Genomic DNA, 22,709 nt, shown 5'->3' with positions numbered 1-22,709 from the left:
CTTTCCATCGAAGCAATCTATCGTTGGATTGACATGGTTCAATAGCCAATATTAATTGGGTATGCCCCTCTGGGTCTTTTTATATTGGTATACAATTAGCATAAATGTTAATATTTGGTACGACACACATTAAACATGTTGATGCACTCACCATTGGAGCACTATAGGTAGTTGGATTGACATGGCTTGATGGCCAAGATTAATTGGATATGCGCCACTTGTTTTGTTTATACTGGTATGTAATTAGCACAAATGTTAATGTTTGATACGATATTACTTACAAGCTAAACATGTTGATGCGCTCACCATTGGATCAATCTAGATCGTTGGATTGACATGGTTCAATTGCCAAGATTAATTGGATCACCCCTTTGTTTTTCATATTGGTATATATAGATATATGAGATAGATATAAATATACATAAAAATCCAGCCCATTACGGCGATATGACCATCCGCTGAACCATTTTTCTCATCTCCAATGGCTAGTAATTATCGTACCCAAATGTTAAAAAAATTCAAAATAAAATGTTTAAACCAAAATAAGGTAATGTTTGTTCCGGAATATGGGAGTATTTTCGGTGTGAAAATGAACTTTACTGTAGAAAACCTGTTAAAACTGAAATGATGCAGTACTCCCCAATGCCATGTCTGAAAACGGCAGCATTTCGTTGTGAAAACAATTTTTTTTTGGCGGGCTGGTGTGAAAACGGATTTATAAGTGTAACAATAATAACCTGTTACATTGAGAACGGAAAACGCTGGTCCTTGATCCCTTAAACACAAGCGTCCCTTTGGGCCAAAGGATGCTTTGTGCGACCTTTTGCGCCGGGACTTGATTGCCACCACAACGTGGAGCAAACAGGCAGCAAGGCACGATCCATAAATTTTGCCAACCGGCCGTGCCGCTTTCACACCAAATCAGGGCATGCATCTTCACATTGTTCATTCCAACGCATGTACCCCCCACCCAATGCTAAGCGCCATAGCCCAAGCGAAGACAAGTCCATGCAAAATGGAGTGTTCTATTACTAGCTCAGGGCCAGCACCTGATCTCCCATGAGTTGGTAAATAATCTTTTGAGAAAAGAGCCGCTAGGAGCAGCAGAACGGACCAAGAAAAAGGGGCGATGGTTGTAGGACTCCATCCGCAGGAAAGGCACGGCTCACTTCCCAACACCCAAACCCTACCACCGCATCCAACACGCACAAAGTAGTCTTCTCTAATCCCTAATTGCGCAAAGGATCAAACCGCACCATCAAGCTTAATCGCCCCGCCCCCAACACTAACAGCAACATCTAATCCACGCACCAAAGATTTACTTACTGGAGCTGGGCACAGGGCCAGAAAGGAAGAAGACAAGCATACCATCAAGACCCACTAATTATATTGTCTTCCCCATCACCAACTCTGGTATGCCCCTCTCCCCCTGCATCACTCTCCATGAGACCATGAGAACCATTCCATTACCACCACAATTCTTTTTTTTCTTTTACACAAAAAGTATTATAAAATGTAGTACTAGATCGCAAAAAAAAAGTATTCCCCAGCCTTGTCTTGGCCTGAGCTGTGTGGGCACCCAGCAGGTCACTACATAAAGTTGCAGTGCACCGGAGAGAGTCCTCATTGCTCATCGCCTTCTCTCTCCCCCACTCACTCTTTCCCTCTCTCTCTCCGTATTGTTCGCTGCTTTTCAGAGAAGCGAGGAATATCTGCGGCGGAGGGGGAAGAAGCGCCGCCCCAGTTTCAAAAAGAACCGCCACCTCCCCTGCACCGGCCTACGATCCTCTCTCCTCTCGTATTAATTTCGGTTGCCCCCATCCATCCATCCATCCGTCCACCCGTCCTCCATTTTCTTGGTCGCCGTACAGAGCTCAATCCACCCCAGTACTCCTGCCTACCAGCCGCTGCTGCTAGTAGGAGCGTTTGCTGTCCGGTGATTCCAGTTGGAGTAGTCTGTAGCCTCTTCTCTTCTCTTCAATGCGAGGAGAAGGCATCGGCGGTGGGAGGAGGAGTAGTCGTCCTTGCTGAAGTTTCGTCAAGCTCGGTCCCTGTCCCTGTCCGGGCAAGCGAACTTCTTGGCAGCGGCAACGAAGCAGAGGAGGGATATAATGGCCTCCACGGAAGGTATCCTTCTTCTTCTTCAACCTTGGCGCTGAGGGCGCAATATTTTTCTGCTTCTCTTTTCCCCCCTCTGCTTTCCTGCTTCCGTCCGTCCGGCGATGCCGGCGGGGCCATGACGAAACTCTGGGAGTTTTTCCTGCTTGAACCTGCAGGCGGCTGCGGCGGCGGCGGAGGAGGAGGAGCAGAGAGGGCGGAGGATCCTCTCCCTGGCTCCGCCGAGGAAGGTGAGCGCCGTGGCTACTGATTGATTGCTTTCCTCATTTGTACTGCTCCTGCTGCCCCGGTGTGAGTAATTGGATGGATTCTCTGTTTCCTCCTCTGATTCTCCTGCCTCGTCAAGCAGATTGCAGGATCCCTCCTTTTTTTAGTAACCACTAAATTCGAGCTTGTAGTATTTCTTTGTCTTGTCTCATTTCAACCAATCCTCAAGGACTTAATTCGTGTTAGTACCACACGTGTTCCAGACTTCCAGTCCAAGAACTGACAAAGAGTTTAGTCTTTTTGATTTGAACAGAGGCAGTCGATGATTCTCGTGCTTCAGTAAGCAGATGCAGAATCTCTTTTTTAGTAATCAAATTTAAGCTATATATTTTTGGTCTCATTCCAATCCTCAAGAGTTCAATTTGTGTCAACACACGTGTTCCCAAGACTGACGGAGAGTTTAGTCTTTTATGGAGAGATTATTGATGTCAGTTTTAGGATCCTGGCCCTGTTTCTAACAGTTTTATATATTAGGCTGAGCTATCTGTTGTATATCTCCAAATAAAAGACTGATGGCATGTCAAATTCTCCCAAATTTAATTTGCCTCATTTCAAACCCAAGAATTGAATTTGTGCCACAGCACGTGTTCCAAGGACTGACCAAGAGCCTAGTCTTTTTGAGAAGAGATTATTAATGTCAATTTTCGGATCCTGGCCCTGTTTCTGACTGTTTTAAATTTTAGGTTGAGCTGTCTCCTGTATCTCTGCAAATAAAAGACTGCTAGCACGTCAAATTCCCCCAAATTTCCCATCCCCTACCAAAATCCCTGAAGTTGACATCTATATTTGTATATTTGTTTATCAGCACCCACCTGATCCTTTTGCAACTAGGCCAATCCTAGATGCCCCTGCATGGGTGAATTCCATTCCATTCCGTTCCGTTCCAGCCTTGGACGGGGTAGGCGCAAGGAAAGCATCAGTTTTGGAGGGGGTGGTGGTGCAGATGTCAATTTGTTAGGGGGCGGGGATCCCTGCATGGGGTTGGCAAATCAACATGACAGCATGTGCTTTTCATCGCCGAACCAGAGGAGCACAAACGTCCCCCTATCATGAATCATGATGGAATCGAATGGAAAAATAGAATAGGGCCTTGTGTGCGACAATGATTTGTACCTTGCGGCGACGGGCAGCGGGTTTTGTCTTGTTTGTCATAGCTGGTGGTTGGTTTTGTCCATGAATAAGACTTCCAGTTTTGTTGCCATGCAGACTTATTGTGGCTGCTCATGCTGATTGTGTAAATCTTGCTTTTTTGTCTGTCTGGTTAGTGCAAGGAGTGGCCCAGGAAGAGAGCAGGAGAAGCTCCGGCGAAACTGCCGATGTGGGCTGCGGCAATAGCGGGTTGGCAGCTGATGCCGCTGTGCTGAGCGAAGATCCAAGTGAGGGGCACAGCAGTGAGAGCAGCAGTAGCCAGTGCGCTGGTTCTGATGGAGATGACAAAGAGGTGCCTGAAATGTGCTCCAAGAGCGGCGGCAACGACGAGAACAGCGAGTGCACCGACCAGAGCTCTCCCCGTGCCGTGCTGGACATATCGGTGTCTGGCAGCGTGGACTCCGACGAGAGCTCCTCCGTCGAGCAGCCGGCGGTGCCCAGCCGGAGCGTGCAGCCGCTGCAGTGGAGGAACCTGATCAGCGGGATAATACTCAGCAGGAAGAAGCTGATGGCCAGAGCGGTGACGTTCCCTCAGCGATCCAAGAGCACGGGGCTTAAAAGGTACCTGGGGAGGATGCGGAGCGGCAAGAACCAGATGGACTGCAGCGCCATCGCCCCGGAGATCTTCCCCGAGATCGAGAAGTGGAGGCCATCATGGAGGAGCTTCGACTACGACGAGCTCTGCGCTGCGACTGACAGATTCAGTTCAGGTAACATGCAACACTAACTCCTACGTTGCTGTAATTCGGTGCCCTTGATAATTGGGCTCTGTTACTATCATTGCAAAGCTTGTGGGATGTGGCTTTGCCGTAAAGAAATGGGTTTGTAGTTGTACTGCCATGATTTCACTGAGTAAAGGGGGTTTGAGGTCCTAATCATGAACTGTTCCTTAGGTTAATGATGGTTGTTACTGGTTGCTAGTTGGAAGATTCAAGTACCTGACCACATTATTGTTGTCAGTTATCACCATGTACTACTAGTTTCTTTAGCTTGTCCAGTTTTCAAGATTGTGGTACCTCCAACAATTGTGACCATATGATGTGGAAACCTAATAGTTCTATTATTGACCAGAATTAACTACTTTTCTGTGTCTTAATTATCTCTAAACATTTTTGCCTGACATCTGAATGTACGATATTTCTAGATAATTTGATCGGAAAGGGAGGGCACGCTGAGGTGTACAAAGGACGGCTTGCTGACGGGCAGTTTGTGGCGGTGAAGAGGTTAACAAAAGGCGGCAACAAGGAGGACAGGATCAGCGATTTCCTATCCGAGCTTGGAATAATAGCGCACGTCAACCACCCAAATGCGGCACAGCTCTTGGGGTTCAGTGTGGAAGGGGGCTTGCACCTGGTTCTTCAGTTCTCACCACATGGAAGCTTGGCTTCTCTTCTCCATGGTACAGTCCTCTTAACAATTTGTTAGTTAGGCAATGAATGATACAGTTGACTTGTCGCGGTGGCTTCCAAAAAGGCAGAAATAGAGCAAATATCTTGACATGTACGCCAACACAACCTAAACATTTAAAAAGTATATTAAATGCCGATGTCCGTTGAGTGCATATTAAGCTCATAATGCACTCATAATTTGCATTTATGTATACTTATTGCATCATCACTTCATGTAGTACTTGTTCAGTTGAAAACATATGCATGGTCATAAGAATCACCCTTTTCTAATGAAAAGGACCACTTAAATAAGAGTGTACTTGAGGTGCTGTCAATGTAATGACAAATGGAGTTTATCTGATCAGGTGCAAAGGAAGGCCTCAAGTGGAAGGCCCGGTTCAATATCGCACTTGGAATCGCTGAAGGGCTATTTTATCTACATGAAGGCTGCCATCGGCACATAATTCACAGAGACATCAAGGCTTCAAATATCCTTTTAACTGAAGATTATCAACCGCAGGTACTAATCCTACTGCTAGCCTGTTACACTAGCCCCACCCCCATTCTAATATTCCTGATGATGTAAACTGATGCATTTTTTTGCTCTCTCATTGCACAGATCTCAGATTTTGGCCTTGCGAAGTGGCTTCCTGACAAATGCACCCATCAGGTTGTATTCCCCATTGAAGGCACATTCGGGTGAGTTTGATATGTTTCTGAATACTGCTCCATGTTCATGATGACTTCATACTTTCCATCAGACTGGCTGCTTGCATCAGTCGATGCAGAGCCAAGAGAAATCTTCCTAGTGGACCAAAACAATGTTTCATTGTTATTTCAACTTTGATTTTACCCCCTTCTACAGTTATATGGCCCCAGAGTACTTCATGCATGGGATCATAAATGAGAAGACGGATGTGTTTGCATACGGGGTATTGCTTCTTGAACTAGTGACAGGGCGGAAAGCCGTGGACTCTTCCAGACAAAGCCTGGTGATATGGGTTAGTATACCAGATTGCTCTGATATACTTTATCACAAGTAGATTCCAATTAGCTCACTGAATATTATCATTTGATCATGTAAATATAGCAAACTGACTCAATTGTAAGTTAAGAATATGTATCGAAAACATAAAGAAGGATAGTTACGAGCTTCTGGAATCCTTTGAGTTAATAAAATTTTCTTGATCATTTCAAAGGCGAAACCGCTGCTCGAGTCGAACAACATGAAGGGGCTAGTGGATCCTTCTCTTGATGTTGGATATGACCCAGAAGAGATGGCACTCACCCTGGCAGTGGCATCCATGTGCATCCACCACAGCGCAAACTTGCGGCCTAGCATGAAATCGGTAAGTGATTTGGGTGCACCTCTCGCCTCAATCGCAGAATGAACACTGTAAACTGATGAAGTGACGCGTTTGGTTGCAGGTGGTCCGTTTCATGAAGGGGGATAGGGAATCACTCGAACTGATGGGAAAGCCTAAACCCACAAAGCCCCCAATGTTCGACTCCTGCGATTCAGAGGACTACACTCGCACGAGTTACCTCAATGATCTGGACAAGCACAAGCAGCTTGCGCTGGAGCAGTGAAATTTTTAGCCGACTTTGGACAGATTCGGCATCTTTTTGTACATCGTCACTATCTTCATTGTGATCCTCCCACTTTCCAGAGATGTTTATAGATTGTATGGATAGATGTGAGGGATCAGTCTGTCGTTTGCCTCCCTGTTTGCTGATCTAAGGTGTCATTTCTTGGCTTCCAATGGTCACTGTATGTTGTGATACTGTGATCTGTGTGGCCAGGGCCAATGATGTTGGCTGTATGCCTGTATGTCACAATTCCTCATATGGGGACATGCTTAGAGATAGAAGAGTGGAATGAATTTTGGTCATCTGCAGGGTTTATTCATGTGTCCTTGTTATGACCTTCCATTTTCACAGTTTTAGGCTTTCAGCACTAGTGTTTGATGAATAAGTTCAGTTACTGCATCAAAATTGGTTACTACTACAGCTTACATAGATCTGCTAATGCAAGGGTTGCCAGAAAAAATGCCTTAAATATTTGACATTGGTTGCTCGTAATATATATATATATATATATATATATATATATATATATATATATATATATATATATATATATATATATATATATTCTTCAAAGTAAAATGTATGGAACTACAAAAAGATGAGACATATTGCATCTTTCATTTTCACAGTGAGCTACGGCAAATTCTGCGGACTTCCGCTATGCAGTACTCTGCAATTGCATAGGCAAGAAGGCAAAGGAAGTAAGACACAGAGACATTGTTCTTGCAAATACAGACTTTACCATATACATTGGTTACCTGAATATTTCACCTTAAACATCGTATCCAGGATTGACCTTCTGCTGGACATCCCCATAGCTTTCTAGCTCAAGCATGTCCTCCATGCTCCCCAGGAACAATGGCAGCCTCTGGTGCAGCTTCACAGGCTGAATGGAGAGGATTCTGGTTTTGCCATCCGAGCCTCGCCCCCCTGCCTGCTCGGCAAGGAAACTGAGAGGATTTGCCTCGTAAACCAACCGAAGGTGATCCCTCGGGTTCATTGCAACTCCACCGTATATGATCGTCCGATGAAAATCAGCAACCAGTGAGCACACATACCGAGCCGAGTACTTCTTGGGATGCTGCCCCTTGCCTTGTCTGATCGTGTCAATGTACTTCTTCAGGCCCTCTGGCCAGTCGAAGTACCGCGCATCATTCACTGAATATATCTGTCCTGACATAGTATCCAATTACAAATTTTGAGATGAATATAGAAGTGTCTGTTTCTTGGACGAATACAGCAATGCTGCTTCAATATATTAAGTGGGAAAAAAATATGGTTACGGGAAAAGGCGTGGCAATATATTAAGGAAGATAAAGGTGTCTGTTAAAGCATGGATTCTTAGCTTACAGGGATACTGGATGCCTAAAGACAGAGAATGGACCACAGTAGCAGTGTATCAGAGCTTGGGGTTCGTCTTTCAGTTTTAGGATAAGAAAATTATTCTATAATTCTATCTTCTAAAGTTACTCGTGTTGATTGTCCATTGATCCCTATAAACTGAGAATTCAGATTTGAGAAAGCTTGTTACTGCTAGTACAACTGGAACTATGTTAAAACAACAACCAAGATTTAATTAAAACTAACGTGGTCAGAAAACTAACAAATGCAGATATACATATTTTTCCTATTGTGACAAATACTGATGAACATCTTAGTTACCTCTAGGGGGTATTTGCATGGATGGATGTGTCAGAACAAATTCTCCTGTTGATCTATCCAAAGTGAAGCCATGGGTTCCCGCACCAAAACTGATGCAGAAGATGGTAGCAGATGAATACAGGACATATCCAGCAGCGACCAAGCGAGAACCGCTCTGCAGTGAATTAAGCTGAGCTTTCTCCTCCACAGGGAGCTGGTCGAGTTCCACCAGCCTATCGTAGATCCCGAATATCGTTCCAGTGGGGATCGACACCTCGATGTTGCGAGAACCATCAAGCGGGTCTGTGACAACAACGTAGGGACCGTCGTCGCACATCCACACGGGGAGATCATTTTCTTCGGAAGCCACCACCGCAACTTTTCCAGAGCTTTGGAGTGACGACAGGATGATCTCGTTCTGAATGAAAGATGAAGTTAGTATTCAGGTTTTTTGGATTCACCATCATTCATGCGAAGATGCATATATTTCCATCAGAGATGCAGTAAGAGCAAAAACAGTAAAAATTCTGCTCGCATATGTGCAGCTTTTGAACTGAAGCAAACTAATCTAGCAGCAAAAATTTGTGGCAGTCTGGCAGAAGCGAAATCTACTCCAGCATTCAACAATGCATGTATCCCCAATCCAAACTCTACATAATTCAGTGTGCCGATGCTTCAGGTCTCGTAATGACACCAAATCAAACAACTCGTGGAAGCAGCACGCACCGACAATTCGTCGAGCGGCTTGGGCGCGTCGCGGCCGGCCGCGGATGCAGCACCGGCAGCGGCCGGCTTGGCCCGCGACAGGTCGGCGTTGCCGGGGGACGCGACGAGCGCGGCGATGCGCTTGCAGGCGGCCTGGATGTGGGCGACGAGGACGGCGAGGTCGGCGGGCGCGCCGGCCCGGCCCATGTGCTCGAGCAGCGTGGGGTGCGCCCCGTGCGTCGCCATGCCGTCCCCGGCGCCCGCGCCCGCGCGCGGCGGCTTGGGGAGGAGGACGCTTCTGCGGCGGCGCGCGAGCGACGGGTGGAGGGGCCGGGGCGGCGGGCGGCGGTTTGAAGTTGGCGGGAGCGGGAGCGAGAGGGGGAGGGGCGGGCGGAGTGTGTGAGGGGATAACGTCATGGCTTCGCTGGCCAGTGGCCACCACCGGTGGGTGGTGCTCGATGACTGGCGATGGCGACGACCCGTGGGAGAAACGCTCCTTCACTCTCCCCCGCACGTTCTCCAGGGTCCACACTTTTTTGCGCCCCACGAGCTCCCCTCTTTTCTCCTCCCATGGCGCTATTTCTTCTCGCCCCACCGCCCCATTCCTCTTCCCCCGGAGCTCCTCCACTTCCTTCCCGGGGCCTCCTCGTGGTGGAGTGGGAGCGTGCGCCACCGATCGAGCTCCGATCCATGAGAATCCCTAAGTCCCATGAGAGTTCCCTGATGAAATGCTTCCACGAAATAATGAGATGAGTTTAAAATTGGCCTGTTTCTAATGAGAAGCTCCGCAAGCATAACTCCAAAACTATAAACATCACTCCTCCCAGTCAGTTCATACTCCCTGTCTAAGTAACCAATTCTACCATGCATGTACAATTGTCGCCACAGGAGTATGTTTGAGTGATATAGATCTTAAAGCACCAAATCAGATACCTTTGTAGAAAATTGTCATGTAACAATATATTGGCTGATTTGACATCCCTATGGAAAATCGGCATTGTAGCAGCCAAGTGGAGATAAGCAAGAGCAGTCGCAGTTTGTACTGCAATTCTAATGTGATCATCCCATGAAAGCAAGCACTTGATTAACACTCGCTTAAGTGTGTGAAGGACATAGAGTGTTCCATTAGATATGAACTCATAGACCAGCAAAGGCACCAATGTTTCCAAACAACTACACATAGACAATTGTTCTGGACTGACTTTCAAAGTCAAGATAAAGCCTCAAAGTTGGTGGATACCGGGAGTTCTCAGTCCATTTGCAGTCCGAGCTGTCGTTGACTGTTGTCCTGCTAATCTGTTCTCACTGCCATGTGGGCCTTTCTCTCGATCTGGCAGACAGTGTCACAGGATTACCTCGCCGGCAGGTGGTCCTTCCTCGGGCGTTGCATGTGGTTGCCTTGCCTTGCCATCATAGCTTTCGTTTCACTTCATTAACATATTGGATTTTTACACACATTAAAAAGGTAGAGAAATAAATTTCCATGCTCAGAACTGTCATCCTTGGGCTAAAATTAGCTCTGGAGTACATGTTTCCTTCAAAATGTCTGTGAACCCATCTTTAAGTGTGGATCATCAGGAACTTCTGATTTTATTGTGCAACTAGATAGTACTTTTTAAACTTTTGTTGCTTCTTCGCTGTCCTTACAAAGGTTAAGTAATACTCCCTCCGTCCGACAAAGTAAGACGTTTTTTTATACTACACTCAAAAACATCTTGCATTGTGGGACCGAGGGAGTATTTTCTTTCATTCCTCCCAATAGTGAAGCGTTGAAGTGCTATATTTTATTTGTTTCCATATGAGTTCTGGAGTTGTTAGGCCATGTCCTGATTGAATATTTGTTGCGTGTTCTGTTCTTGAATAGCAAAGAGGTCTTCCGATGTGGAGAATAACGGCTACTTAAATCTTCTTGATTGACAATCTAATAGAGTTTTATATGCCTATGCATATTAATTAATGTATGCTCGCTGCAGATTTATCTTCTATGTATATGATTTTATTGATTTCATGAGAAGGCTTCACACCTCTGGATGTATAGCGCTGTCGCTCCCCAACAGAGGTGAGCTAATTGATCTTGGACTTCAGTTTTTCTGGTATTCTAGCCAGGGATTCTGCAATCACGAGAAGGACACTTCTGTGGTGAACTAGCATAAGTAGTTCAGACTTGAATTCAGTGTTGATGCTAAACAATCATTTAATTGCCATTAGTTTTGTTTTAAGTGGAAGTATGAAAGTTGATCATCCTGAGATACTTACCAGGGATAAAAAGCTGAGATCTTACCGGTGCTTTTATCGTTTGATAAAAGCTGGCCAAGAGGCATGGTCGGTTGCATGACTGGTCGAGTACTCCGCCACCCGCCTCTGTTGTGGTCCATAGAGAAACAGTTTTTTCTCTGCATAATCGCTCTTGTAATAAATGTTGGTTTCACAGAATGTGAATATCCTCACAGAAGGCAGCAAAAATTCTGTCTATGCCTTTTGGGAACTTCTGTGCCTACTGAATATCCTCACGAGACTGACGGACATACTAACTGAACTCAGCTCTATTTCAGGCTAATTGGTAAGGCGCTTCGTCGAGGGCTGGCCATAAGCTAAATGCATATGTTGATGCGCCCGCAGTAAACTGCTTCACATCTTTTGTATTGCAAAGTAAGCGAGAGATAATTGACAAGTAGTGGAATCGTTGTTCTCATTGATTGGGTTTGTTACAATATATACATCCCGTAGGGACGCGACGATACAGAGGGACGCGAAGGGAGAGGCGTGCCGGTTGCCTGATGGCAACGGCATGGCAGTTAACAAGGGGAGATTCCCTTCCAATTAAACATGTGTGTTTAATTCTAACACTCCCCCTAATCTCCGCTTGTCCATGTAGTATCATCAACTCGAAAGAGTCTCCTCCAAAAACCATGTGGGAAAAATATGAGTAGTGTAGAATATGTTGCTAAAACTCCTTCAAACCGAGTGGGAAAAATAAGGAGAAAATGATGCAACATATAATGGTTATTGTCTCTTTTAACTTAATACGAGAAAACTCACAGAGTTTAGAGGACAATAAATATGTCATATATACTATCTTAAAAACCCTGATGGGGAAAACAGAAAGTATGGCATATGATCTCATGTTGATATTACCTCATCAAAAACCTTTATAAGAACCTTTAAAGGAAACTCATGAAGGAAAAAAGAGTATAATATGATGCTTTGAACAGGAACAATTCAGGAAGGTACGCCCCCTGATTCTTGCAAATTCTGAAGCCATCACATACCAATTCCATGAATGTATTTCTGGAATGTAGAAGCTGGTAGAGACTTGGTGAACAAATCATTCACATGATTTGACTTGCAAGATATGCAATATAGCGATATTGCTTATTACGTAACCTGTTTGCATCCGGGCAACACAAGCAACATTATCTTTGCGATAATGGTTGATGGATGTAGCCAAGAGGTCTGTTTGGAAGACTCTTCATGAGAGGGCTACCACACCTAGTATGAACACTAAGCTTTTCTACGATCTGACATAGTGGGGATCTAATCGATGTATCCAATGATATCGGTGTTCACATTTCTGTGAAACTAAAAAACCAGGACAAGATGTTTGATGCCTTTGGAGATTTCGATAGATATTCTTGAGTTCCAACCAATTGTGTTTGGTGGATCCAATGGCATTATGGAACGTTGAGTCCCAATATCCTTTTTTCCATCATCTCTTGGTCTAAATAGATCTTTCTTTATGTCTAGAGAATAAACTACCATGAGAGTTATGGATGGATAAGATTTGTCCACAATGAATTTCTCCAATATATTATGGATATAGACAACATAGTATACCGTAATGTATGAATGAAGGTGCTCAAGTTATAGTAACGAGCGGTATTTTGGTTTACCCAAATCCTTCATTTTAAACTCCGTCATTTAGATGATTACATGTGTCGTCATTGCAGACACACAAACATGGATAATCATCATTGTAGGAGTAATCCTTGTGAATAAGGAACTCACTACGTCGGTTGCACCAAATGTACCGACGATAATAATAAGTCATATGGTGACTTATTGAGTTTACACAATGTATGTTGCATTTTGTACTTCAATTCAGAATTGAGGTTCCATTGGGAACTATCTATATCTGAATCTAGTGATCTACATGGATATGTAATCACTACATCTATCAACTGCAGAGATAGATGATTTTGAACTGCCAATTATATAAGTTATCGGAATGAGATTCCACCTCTGGAGAATAGTTGGGTATCTGTGTGAACCCTTGTGCTACAATATTTGCTCTTTGTTTCACCACCTCGTTGTTCTCAATTCTATTTCCAGAAGAAAACTGGTGTAGGTATTGCTTATGAGTACCTTCTCATTATTGAGCAAGATTATTTCTACCTAGATAGATTATACCCTTTGCTTGAGTTCAGTCCGAGTGTTGTTCACACTTTGCTATGGCCATGGTCTTTGGATCTGAATCACTTGAAAGGTTTTTTCAATCTAGTTGAGAAATGTATGTCGACAATTGTAGACTTCTGGTTATATGTTTCTCCAGAATCTATATATCAATATATAATTGATGGAAATATCGTTACCCATAGTGACTGCTCGCGATTTCCCAATGCGATTGAGTCAGGTATTCCGATGTCCCGGTCATTTTGTGCACTATGACCTGGGTTGGTGGAGGTTTCCCGTCCACTGGGTGTATACTACCCATCAGGTGTCTGTCAACGTGAAGTTGACTTGCATTTACTGATTCACGGGCCTTGATATCCTTGCTTGCGAGAAGCTGAATCCTGATTACTATTGCTGTACTTCTCCCCCTGTTGCTTTGAATGGGGAGTTGAGTGGTTTTAGTTGGTACCTCCACTCTTTCCGACATATTTTTCAAGATTGTAGGATTGTATGACACCTTTATAGTCAGTAAATGAATCTGGCAGGTTATTTGCAATGTGTTGCAAATCTTCTGAACGCATGGTTCAGATCTTTGAGTACGTGGATTTGTGGCAGAAATGTGTTGAACATTCCACTAATTTCCTGGCATTCTTTATGGTACTTGAAATCTCCCCCTAATGCCTGGAAATGTTCCTCATTGAATCAGCATACTGGCCTTGAATAACTCCCCATGCGAGGAGCTTGAGGTATGACGGAAATATAGTTATTCCTCACATAGATCCCAGCTATATGTTGATGGGCCAATGATGTATGCCGGGTGGTGATATCGGTATGCAACCGAATTACCGCAGATGGGAAATACTTGATAGATATCCACATATCAAAGATAGAGGGGAATAATATTATGCAGTTCTGTCATGAGCGTGTAAAACTGTATGACTCCAACGTAAAGTTGGTAAGTTGCAATTCCAAAATAAAGATAATGCAATGAGCTTAACTCTTTGGGTATTATTCTACCAAACCATTTTGAGTCTAGACATTAGGACAAATTGCTAAACTTCAATCCAAGGGCCATAGAGAAGGCACTCAAGGAGAATTATGCAATGTTATCCATTCGATTTGCTTGAAATCGATGTCAGGATAATGAGCCAATGGTTTCGTGTGAATAAAGCACACACTTAAGACCATCATATTGATATGTCTTTTAGAACCATGGAATACCTGAATAGTCTAGTCAATGGATGGGAAGAGCCACTTACCTCAACTTGATGCATTCAAGGAGTCTGAGTGGTTCAGCGTAGACTTTAAGGTGTGCAAGCCTTAAAATTAGCTTCCCTGTGTCACTTGTAGTGCACATAAAATCCAAATGGTGTTAGAATTTAGCATCATAATAATCATAAACTATTGGAATTGCTAATAGTTTCGGTTTCAACCCAATGTCTCGATGACCAAGGCGAGTATGCCAAGTTTTTCATGTACAAGACATTTTGGAAAACTATCTTGGGCGCAACATGTGCTACGGGTTTTGTAGTATGTGTAGTACAATCCAGATGATACATGGAGAATGTGCTTGCCATATCCGTTGCATATGGTAAAGAGAATGTATTTCTCTTTCTTGTCAACATAAGTTTCTCTATGAAAACTATTTTAACGGATACCTCCATAGTTTAGTAGGGTACGAGTTAAACCTGGGAAGCAATAAAGCATCCCGACGTTACTCGAGTACCCACAGGGATAGTAAATGTGACTCGAGTTGTGCCAACAAATACCTCATCGCGTCTAGGGATTTTAAAATATCTCCTTTCTCTCAATGAGAGTGGAAACATTGGACTTCCTTGAGTATAGAGTTTGTGGTGCATATGCCCACAAGGCACATATCATTTTTCATCGGATTGACTCCCGTAGAAATCTATATATAGACATGAAGATTCTCAAGAAAATCACTGTCGGATATATAGAATACATACAAATGAATTTGTATCAAAGTGCTGATACAATATATTGTGATATACAATATATGATGACAACAATACTTATGTTGTTGTTACAACATCGTAAATGGACATAAATTATATTGACCACTGAGGAGATTGAGAGACTGTTCATAGTCTCCAAACATGTCGGTTGAGACATATTCAACCATCACGTTCTCCATGCCCAAAGGGTCCCGTCACCTTCAATGATGTCGGGGTTGAAGGTTGAAGTGAGCTTCAAACCTTTACTCTTGAGGTCCTTTGTATCACAGGGATTGCTAATACAGAATAAGCAGATGTTGATATCTGGATCGATATAATGCCTTATGATGCATAAGGCAACATTTTTATTCTGTTAGTGGTGTGACTCCAACCGTAGGTGAATCTGACAGGTCTTGAATTCCACACATTATCCCACGAGACACAAGAGCAATCATGATGTTCATGGCCCAGGTAGTGCAGTGGTGGCCAGTGAAGGCGAATGCCTTAAATTCTCTAGCCATCGGTTACCAAAGATAATTAATTTACTATCAGTAAATTAAAGACCATCATGGTTACCGTTGTAATGAATATTGCAAAATTAATGGATATTTCAAGAACTTAGCTTGAAACCATTAGTGTGAATCTCAAATTGCTAAGTATGTCACTTTAAAGATAATCTCCAAAATAGAGTAATCTCGCAGCACTAGGGAGTATAATCTGATGAAATCAATAGATACTCACTCGTAATGCCTTATGTCACAACATAGTAACATATGTGGGAGAGCACTTTGTAAAGCAATCATAATGTCGAAATGACAAAATGTAGGCTTTAACAGTAGTCATTGATAATCTGCGTAGGCAGTAGATCTATATGACTATCTTGTGATCTCAAGCATCAATTTGAAGAAATCACCTTGAATTTTGCATCCGTATTTGCAAGAAATTGAAAATCTCAATTGCAAATAGACGTATTAATCTCGACATGTGGTTATCATGGAAATAAATACATCATAGAAATATTCCGGAATACCTCGCACTCAACGGAGAAACCGTACTTCAGAGGTACTGAATTTATCATTGCAAGAGATTAAAAAAATCTCAATTGCAAATTGTGGATGTATAATTTCAACATGTAGGACATGGAAATATATCACATCACACATATGTTCTGGAATATAAGTTACTAGACAAAAAACAATACTGAAACTGAAATAAACAGGTCTAAAACAGTGACTAGAAATGATGTTAGTCACACGGGTCTACTCCTTCCGTTCCTAAATATTTGTCTTTCTAGAGGTTTCAAATAGTGACTATATACGGAACAAAATGAGTGAATCTACACTCTAAAATATGTCTATATACATCCGAATGTGGTGACCATTTGAAATCTCTAGAAAGACAGATATTTAGGAACGGAGGGGTAGATGCTAATCTGCTGAAACAAATGTGCAAATAAGCAAAACGTGGCATGCTATGCTGGATGCCTAAATTCCCAGCGCATGCATATGGCCACGTATCACGTAAGGCAGCCTCGGCCTGGTCAAACCGAGTAGATAAGGGAGAGCGACTAGATGAAATAAACAGGTCTACGAATTCCCGAGTCACTTCAATCCCAAATCCAGAGCGGAGACCGGCGGAGACCCCCCAGCGCCGGCTGACCGGCCGTATCACCGATGAGAAGATCTCCTGCCGCGCTCGTCCTGGAGGAGGAGCCACCGCGGAGGTGGGTGCCGGGTGCGACGCCGTTGTAGGCGCCATCCGCGAGCGTGAGCACCGCTGCTGCGCGGCTGGAGCGGCTGCTCGACTGCGGACTCTCCAGCGGGACGGTGGGGACGGCAGGCGCGACGGCCCGACAGTGTCCGCATCGACAACCACATCGCTGGCTTCGGCTTCAACAACCGCAGGGGTTGGAGACGGCAGCGCCGCGGCCTCGTCGTCGTCGTCGATTATGACGACCTCGATCGGCTGGCCGTGCTCAAGTCCTGGCGCGGTGGTCGATGGCGGCCATGGTGCGGCCGTAAAACCTCTCCGCGAGGCTGCTCCGGCCCGCGTTGGCGTCGGCGTGTTCTGCGAGCGCCACGGGCACGAAGCCAGGGGGGCCGCGGCACGGGTGCAGGACAGGCGCGCGCAAGGGCGCGGCTGAGCGCGGGAGCGCGGCGCGGCCACGGGCAGGAGGGCGCGCAGACGGGCGGCCGGGCACGGGGGCGCGTCGCAGCGCGGAGGCCGTGGTCTGGGGCGCGGCGTGGAGGGCGCGAGTCCGGCGGCGCGGCAGTGTGGCGGCCGAGGCGCGGGGCGGCCCGCGCGGCCAGATGGCGATGGCGCGAGGCATGCAGGTCCACATCTCAGCACCGCAGGCCCCCCGTCAGACCAAGATCTGATGCATCTCGCTCTATCCGTCGCCGGTCAGCAATCCACACAGAAAGTGCTAGATTGGCTATTCCATGGCAGCACAGCAAGCATGCAAGCATGGCCACGACCTGGCGCGGGGCGCGGCTGGGGAGGCCGGGGAGCAGCGCCGACGCGGCCAGGAACGGCCACGGCGTGGGCGGGCGTGGCCACGGCTGGCGACGAGGGTGCGAGGCGCGAAGTTTTGAGGCTGCCGCTTGGAAGCGTTTTTGCCGGGCTGATGGCCGCCGCGGTAGCAGGCGCCACCACGCCGAACCGAGGGCCGCGGTCGTTGAACTCGCGAGCGAGCGAGGTCGTAGCCAGGCGCCGATAGAATCGCTCTGCCGGGAGCGTGCTGATAACGTATTGCAAAGTAAGCGATAGATAATTGACTAAGTAGTGGAATCGTTGTTCTAATTGATTGGGTTTGTTACAATATATACATCCCGTAGGGACGCGACGATACAGAGGGACGCGAAGGGAGAGGCGTGTCGGTTGCCTGATGGCAACGGCATGGCAGTTAACAAGGGGAGATTCCCTTCCAATTAAACATGTGTGTTTAATTCTAACATTTTGCTTATTTAGAATGTTGTGTTTGTGTTTCCGAAACTAATGTGAAACCACGTGTGCTTTGTGTCTGTAGTCAACTGAAATTAGCACTGTCGTGCCACTAGTGCAATGCAGATTTGGTTATGAGCAGATTTGATTCCCTTTCTTGCAACTGAACCTACCTACCTAGTTGCATTCAATTTATATCATCACAAAATTTCTTATATACATCATTTGATCATATCAATAAATAAATCATCGTTTGATCATATCATATGTGCCACCCAAAAATGCTATATGCCACTTTCAAAGCGCAAGTGCTATGCTCTGCTCCCACCACCATCCAAAACGACATGATCTATTGATCTGCTAGTATAGTACGGAGTACTAATAAAAAAGAAGAGCTAATATCAGAGACAATGCTCTGGTAGTAGTACTAACAAAAACGAAGAGCTAAGAAAAATAAGACAAAACATATACTATCACAGAGTATGATTTGTTTCAAAACCAACTCTCGACAAGCTAAAATTCAGGTAAGCATGAAAATCCTGCATACCAATTGATTTGTATCCCAAATTGGTAATGCCGCCAGAAACATGTGGAAGGGCAACAGAGAAATGATTCGTGCCTTCAGAAGTCGATCATTTTTATCAAGAACTAAATTGCAAATACAAAAGCGCGTAATCAGTTTCTACCAGCATTTTTCACGTTGGAAAGATGTCATATCTTTTATTTTTTATAAGATGCAGACATGCACAACAAATTTCAGTGATCCGGGAGTGTGCTTGGGTAGAAGATACCACAGGCTTCCAACATTGTTAGGATATAAGCAACGGGGAATGCACAAGCTTGCACTGATATATTCCCCAAGAAATGTCTGATTTTGAACCACAATTTTTTTCTCAAAGCTAGCCATGATGAAGTGCTTTTTGAGGGAAAGCAGCTTAAAGAAGGTTAGGTTTGGAACTCGTGAGGGATGTTTCGTTGCATGTGGATCTTCCGCGATACTGAATTTCACTGCTATAGTTGATTGGTCCACACGGGAAAGATTACACAAACAGCACTGAAGTGGCTGGATTTTCCATGCAATCTTAGACATGAACCACATGAAAGTATATTTAAACCGGCTAACATTGTCAGCATGTAAGCTACAAATCTTTATCTAGACACAGATGAACCGGAGAACCAGCACATTGAACTTCATCCAAGAGAGCACATTACTAACGTGTTTCTACCCAAAAAGCCCCAGATCCTGAACATGAAAGCAGCACGTAACAAAGACAGGAGAGATGATCGAAGTCGAGGGACCAAATTGGTTGCCCAAAATTTCAACAATGACCACACTGAAGTAAATAACCAGGCAAAACAAATGGGTGCTAATTAAGCAACAGCTACACAATGCACGCATGCCTGACACAACAAAATAAGCAGGAGCAGACACAAATTGGTGGCCAAACTGAATTAACAACCAGACACAAATACATACAGCTATGTAATGCAAGTATGCCTGGCAAGAATGGTCTCAACAAAAAAAGCAGAACCACTAGGTGGTATGATATATTGATCAGCAAACATAGCCTATCAGCTATGGAAGGAAAGATCCAGACTAACCACTTCAAAAACTAAAAATGCCATTTCTGGCAAGAGCATTTACTCAAACAGCAAGTCCAAGATTCCAAGGCCGAATCCCTCATTTTAACAATGCAATTCATGCTTCTCAGCAATGCAAACCGAAATTAAATGTTGGGCGCAAACAGTAGAAATATATAATAGCATAGATAGATACTCTTGTTCAGCACATTATAAAAGTGTTCAAGGCATCATAATAAGCATAGGTGCTACTGGGACCATCCCAAATAACATGTTCTAGTAGTAGTTACTAATAACGAGTAATTGGGAACGGAGAGAGTAGTTGAGAAGAGTGAAGAACATAAGGCATGACTCATACAGGATAGGTAGATGCTCCAAGGGCAAAACAAACCAGAAAGAAACCCTGAACTATCTTCAGAAGGCATGCTCTCTGGAGAACGGAAAGTCCTCATCTTCTCCTTGCATCTCACCCGAGGGAATCGGCATAATGCTCTCTTGGAGGCGATGACCGGTAAGCTCCATACAATACTGTCTCTTACCAATGGTCACCAGTCCTAAGAACTTGCCGTCAGTGTCGCAACGCAAGACATGTTTATCATTAAAGCTGACGAGCAGCCCGCGCTCATTAAGCGGAGTCATCCCACTGAAAAATCTCACTGTTGAATCAAGTGGTAGATTCCTTTTACTTGTCTCTTTGGGAGAAGCTGAATCAAGTAGCCGTGACGCCTCTATCATTGATACGTCGATCCGGTACTTGAAGGCCCAGGTTTCAGCCTCGTAGTCCTGCATCACCCAAACGTCCATGGCGGTGGTGGCGGTGTTGACATGAGCCGACGTACCGAGGAAAGCAGGCGTGCCCTCCATGTCAAACAACCTGTTCATGGTGTAGTCGTTGGCAGGGTTTCTCATCCAGCGGAATGTCTCAGCTTCTGTGTCGAACACAATAATGTCTCCGGTGCTGCGGATGCCAGGAATGCGATCGGGCCTAAACAACCAGTGGAGATTGCCACGGTAGTGGACTGGTGAGGGCCAGCATAGCTTACAGAGTAACGAGCGCGTTTGTTCCGGGGAAGGCGAAGGCAGTGTTGGCATGACGACTTGGATGCTCCTCGACTCGTTGGCTCCCACGGTGAGGACGTACAATGTGGCTTCTTTCTTGTGAATATTGGACAAGAGCAGCCTGTATTTCCCGGTTGATTTGTGCTGGTAGAGGCCGTGTATGGAGATGTCTTTGATGCAGGAGGAGCGCGGCAGAGGAGGGCGAGGAAATGGCAGGTGAGCGTGCTTGCGGGTGGTCGGGTTGCAGATGTAGAACCGGTCTCCCCGCGAGACGATGAGGAAGCCATCGCTCGAGGCATGGAGGCGAATCTCGCAGCAAGATTTACGGCAACTGCAGAGGAAGGGCCAGATCTGCTGGCTGGTGGCTCCGGCGGAAGCATCGGCACGGAGGGTGACGAAACTGGCTAGCTGCCCGTTCCCGTCGATGATGGGGAGCGACGGCTGCCGGCGGCGGTGCTCGGCCATGAATTCCGGCGTGAATGTGGCGCTGCGCCACGACGTGCGGACCATGCGGCAGCGCCCGATGTCCTTGGGCGGCAGCGTGATGAGGATCTTGCCGAAGATGATGTCGTCGGGCAGGTCGTCGATCACGGCCGCACCTCTCTTATCAGGCATCCTGCTCCGTCGCATCGGGTTCGGGTCGCCTAAAAGGAGAAGCGGCACCCGTAAGAAACTCCCCAAGATGGAACGCCGCGCCGGCGGTTTCGGCGGCCGGATTCAATCAAGGGAACAAGTTGGCGAGGAAACAGAGACGGGTTTACCTTGCGAGACGGCGGCGAGCAATGGCAGCCGGTGCTTCCCTCCGCCGGGTCCGGTTCCGGTGAACTGAAAAAGAAGCAGCAAATCAGTCTTTCTGCTCAACAAAAAGATGGTACAAACAGGTAAAACGCGCTGAGCAAGGCCATTCTGCTCACCTCCGCGCGCGGCAGGAAGACGGTGCTCGATCCGGCGAGAAACTCCCGGTGAGATAGTGTGGGGAACGGTGGTCAAACTAGCTGCCTCTCCTTGCAAGTGCTGAGGCGCAGTGGCCAGTGGAAACGGCAGAGAGCCAGCTGCTTTGATGGCAGTGAGACGAGACAGGACATGGAAGTTAGACAGGCTATTTAGTACAGCTTCATTTATTGGCTCCGTGACAGAGATGATGGGACGACACGGTTCGTAGCCTTGTATAGGAGTGTAGAAAAATAGAGGTAACGTTTTTCTTTTCTTTATTTACAAATGAGCTAAGGGCATCCAACGGCAACTAAAAAGAACCTTTCACCTCCGTTCGTAAACAAGGGACCAGTCCATGGACACGGGTGTGGGAGGCAACCATCTAACATTAATCGCATACATTTCAAACTGCATTTTAATTAACCGGATGAAATACATGTAAACAGGTCGATATTAATCAAAGTGCGGATAGAAAATAACATAAATCATGACACATAGCATGCAAATTAATTCTAGTACAACAAAGTCTTAACTTCGACTAGATTGTGGATGTCCAACAAGTTTTTTATGAACGGATCATATCCTCCCACACATACTTCCTCTTCAGCTTCATCCAGCAGTGTATGCACGTAAATGGCCGCCCCTCTGACCTGTGGTATATCACGGCGGCACATGTCGGCTACATATAATGTGTAGACCAACATTGAGTGAATGATCAATCAACAAGTTGAGCAAGAGGAGGTAAAACTTACCATCTCCTCCTGAAGGAAATACACCCTAAAGGCAATAATAAAGTTGTTATTTTATATTTTCTTATTCATGATAAAGGTTTATTATTCATTCTAGAATTATATTGATCGGAAAACTTAATACATGCGTGAATACATAAACAAACAACGTGTCCCTAGTGAGCCTCTACTAGACTAGCTCGTTGATCAAAGATGATTAAGGTTTCCTAACCATGGACATGAGTTGTCATTTGATAACGGGA

At 45.3% G+C, this 22,709-nt stretch overlaps 3 protein-coding genes across 7 annotated transcripts; 1 reads left to right on the top strand and 2 right to left on the bottom strand.

Moving 5' to 3' along the window:
• The first annotated feature begins 1,621 nt into the window (after positions 1-1,621).
• LOC123171569 (receptor-like cytosolic serine/threonine-protein kinase RBK1) lies at positions 1,622-6,831 on the top strand. Of its 3 annotated transcripts, XM_044589020.1 has the most exons (9): positions 1,622-2,127; positions 2,277-2,348; positions 3,651-4,244; positions 4,679-4,933; positions 5,288-5,442; positions 5,542-5,621; positions 5,788-5,923; positions 6,122-6,271; positions 6,351-6,831. In XM_044589020.1, exons 1-9 carry the CDS (start codon positions 2,112-2,114, stop codon positions 6,510-6,512), a joined length of 1,620 nt encoding a protein of 539 aa, XP_044444955.1. In that variant the 5' UTR covers positions 1,622-2,111; the 3' UTR covers positions 6,513-6,831. The 3 variants fall into 3 exon arrangements, with proteins under 3 accessions (XP_044444955.1, XP_044444956.1, XP_044444954.1); XM_044589021.1 differs by lacking the exon at positions 2,277-2,348; XM_044589019.1 differs by lacking the exon at positions 1,622-2,127 and having other exon boundaries at positions 2,237-2,348.
• Positions 4,818-9,418, bottom strand: LOC123171571 (fructose-1,6-bisphosphatase, chloroplastic). 3 transcript variants are annotated; one of them, XM_044589024.1, is made up of 4 exons: positions 8,880-9,418; positions 8,175-8,571; positions 7,271-7,685; positions 4,818-5,049 (listed from the first exon to the last, which is right to left on the bottom strand). In XM_044589024.1, the coding sequence occupies exons 1-3, from the start codon at positions 9,273-9,275 to the stop codon at positions 7,285-7,287; spliced, it is 1,194 nt and encodes a 397-aa protein (XP_044444959.1). In that variant the 5' UTR covers positions 9,276-9,418; the 3' UTR covers positions 4,818-5,049; positions 7,271-7,284. The 3 variants fall into 3 exon arrangements, with proteins under 3 accessions (XP_044444959.1, XP_044444958.1, XP_044444957.1); XM_044589023.1 differs by lacking the exon at positions 4,818-5,049 and adding an exon at positions 7,102-7,182; XM_044589022.1 differs by lacking the exon at positions 4,818-5,049 and having other exon boundaries at positions 7,102-7,685.
• A 10,474-nt stretch (positions 9,419-19,892) lies between these two features.
• Positions 19,893-21,918, bottom strand: LOC123168205 (F-box protein At5g49610). Its single transcript, XM_044586080.1, has 3 exons — positions 21,700-21,918; positions 21,547-21,610; positions 19,893-21,429 (listed from the first exon to the last, which is right to left on the bottom strand). Exon 3 carries the CDS (start codon positions 21,413-21,415, stop codon positions 20,141-20,143), a length of 1,275 nt encoding a protein of 424 aa, XP_044442015.1. The 5' UTR covers positions 21,416-21,429; positions 21,547-21,610; positions 21,700-21,918; the 3' UTR covers positions 19,893-20,140.
• Positions 21,919-22,709: the final 791 nt, after the last annotated feature.

This window comes from Triticum aestivum, chromosome 7D (assembly GCF_018294505.1).
Source record: "Triticum aestivum cultivar Chinese Spring chromosome 7D, IWGSC CS RefSeq v2.1, whole genome shotgun sequence".
Lineage (NCBI taxonomy): Eukaryota > Viridiplantae > Streptophyta > Magnoliopsida > Poales > Poaceae > Triticum > Triticum aestivum.
Note: the sequence above shows the minus strand (reverse complement) of the source record. Positions and strands in the feature narration are given on the sequence as shown.